This window comes from Haliaeetus leucocephalus, unplaced genomic scaffold (genome assembly GCF_000737465.1).
Source record: "Haliaeetus leucocephalus isolate CR32 unplaced genomic scaffold, Haliaeetus_leucocephalus-4.0 Scaffold295, whole genome shotgun sequence".
Lineage (NCBI taxonomy): Eukaryota > Metazoa > Chordata > Aves > Accipitriformes > Accipitridae > Haliaeetus > Haliaeetus leucocephalus.
In genome coordinates, this window is record NW_010972731.1 from 10,555,372 (window position 1) to 10,556,488 (window position 1,117).

Consider the following 1,117-nt stretch of genomic DNA (forward strand, 5'->3'; position numbering starts at 1 on the left):
GCATGGCTAAGCAGAGGTTTCAGGACCGAAATTTCCCGTTTCATTAAAATTACAAAAATAAGTCAAAGACAAGAACAGAATGTGATTCATACCCTATATGCCACCAAAAATGCATTCTTAGACGCCCCTCTCCCCGCAAGAAAAATCCTCAGTGGAAAACAAAAGCTACAGAGCGTAAAGCTTCTTAAAAATTAGGTAAAACAAAAGCAGATTTGGGCCAAACACACAACTAAAGACTGACCAGAGGAAGCGTCAGCAAGTCTCTGTGCTTTCCAGCACCCCACGGACGTGGGGACAGCCCCAGACCGACGGCCAAGAGGGACGGTCGCCTGTGGCACGGCTGACAGCGGCGTTCCGCTGCGGCTCCTCAACCGGCCCCGGACTTCCTGCCGCCTCAGAACGGCGGGGAACCAAGTGACTGCGGCGGCACCGGCGGCCGGAGCCGTCCCCGCCCCCCGCTCCCTCTGACAGGCTCTCCCACCTGCCCATCACCTGCAAAAGCCCCGCCAGGGGCAGAGCCCCCGCCCTCCAATCAGAGGCCTGGCTGAGCACAGGGGGTGGGGCTCGGCCAGGCTCGAGCGCGTCCCGGGGCAGGCGCGGCCTGCGAGACCCGTGCTAGCGCCCTTCGAGGGAGCAGACCCTTTTCAGGGCGCAGGTGACTCTCTCGGCGCCCGAGGTAAACGTTCACTCGGTTTCTCGACGGGGGCTTGTGGGAGCCGAGGGGCACGAGGACGCGGTCGGGCTTGGGAGAGCCCCGCTGGGATTCCTTCCTGCGCTCCGTGCTCAGGCATTGTTCCGGTCGCCTCTGGGTCCTGTGTCGCGAGGATGCGTAAAGCGTGGCGGACGGATGGCGCTCGGGGTCATACCGCGCCGGCGCAGCAGTGCGGACGGGTCGGGCTGAGGGACACGCAGCACTGCCGCGCGCCGCACCGAGGAAGGAGGGAGGGAAACTCCGGACCAAAGACAAAGGGGGGGGGGGGAGCCGAGTCGGGAACATCCGGGTCATTCGCTGCCGCTTCAATCCGGGACACGCGCGGCTGCTGCGGCCGATCACGGTGAGGCCTGGCCGGGCGAGGGGCCTGGCGCGGTGGGGCCTGGCGCGGCGCGCAGGCGGCCA

At 64.4% G+C, this 1,117-nt stretch overlaps 1 protein-coding gene across 4 annotated transcripts in view; it reads left to right on the top strand.

Moving 5' to 3' along the window:
* Window positions 1–563: 563 nt before the first annotated feature.
* Window positions 564–1,117, top strand: part of UBE2I (ubiquitin-conjugating enzyme E2I) — a 15,793-nt gene continuing 15,239 nt past the window's right edge. For 2 of the 4 annotated variants that reach the window (XM_010570542.1, XM_010570540.1), the window contains exon 1: window positions 564–676. Coding sequence is in view for 1 of the 4 variants with exons in the window: in XM_010570539.1 (XP_010568841.1) it covers window positions 848–891 (44 nt within the window). In the remaining 3 variants the exon portion in view is untranslated. Of the gene's footprint in view, window positions 677–828; window positions 892–944; window positions 1,056–1,117 lie in introns of those variants that run through there. The other 2 variants (XM_010570539.1, XM_010570541.1) reach the window with 2 other exon arrangements.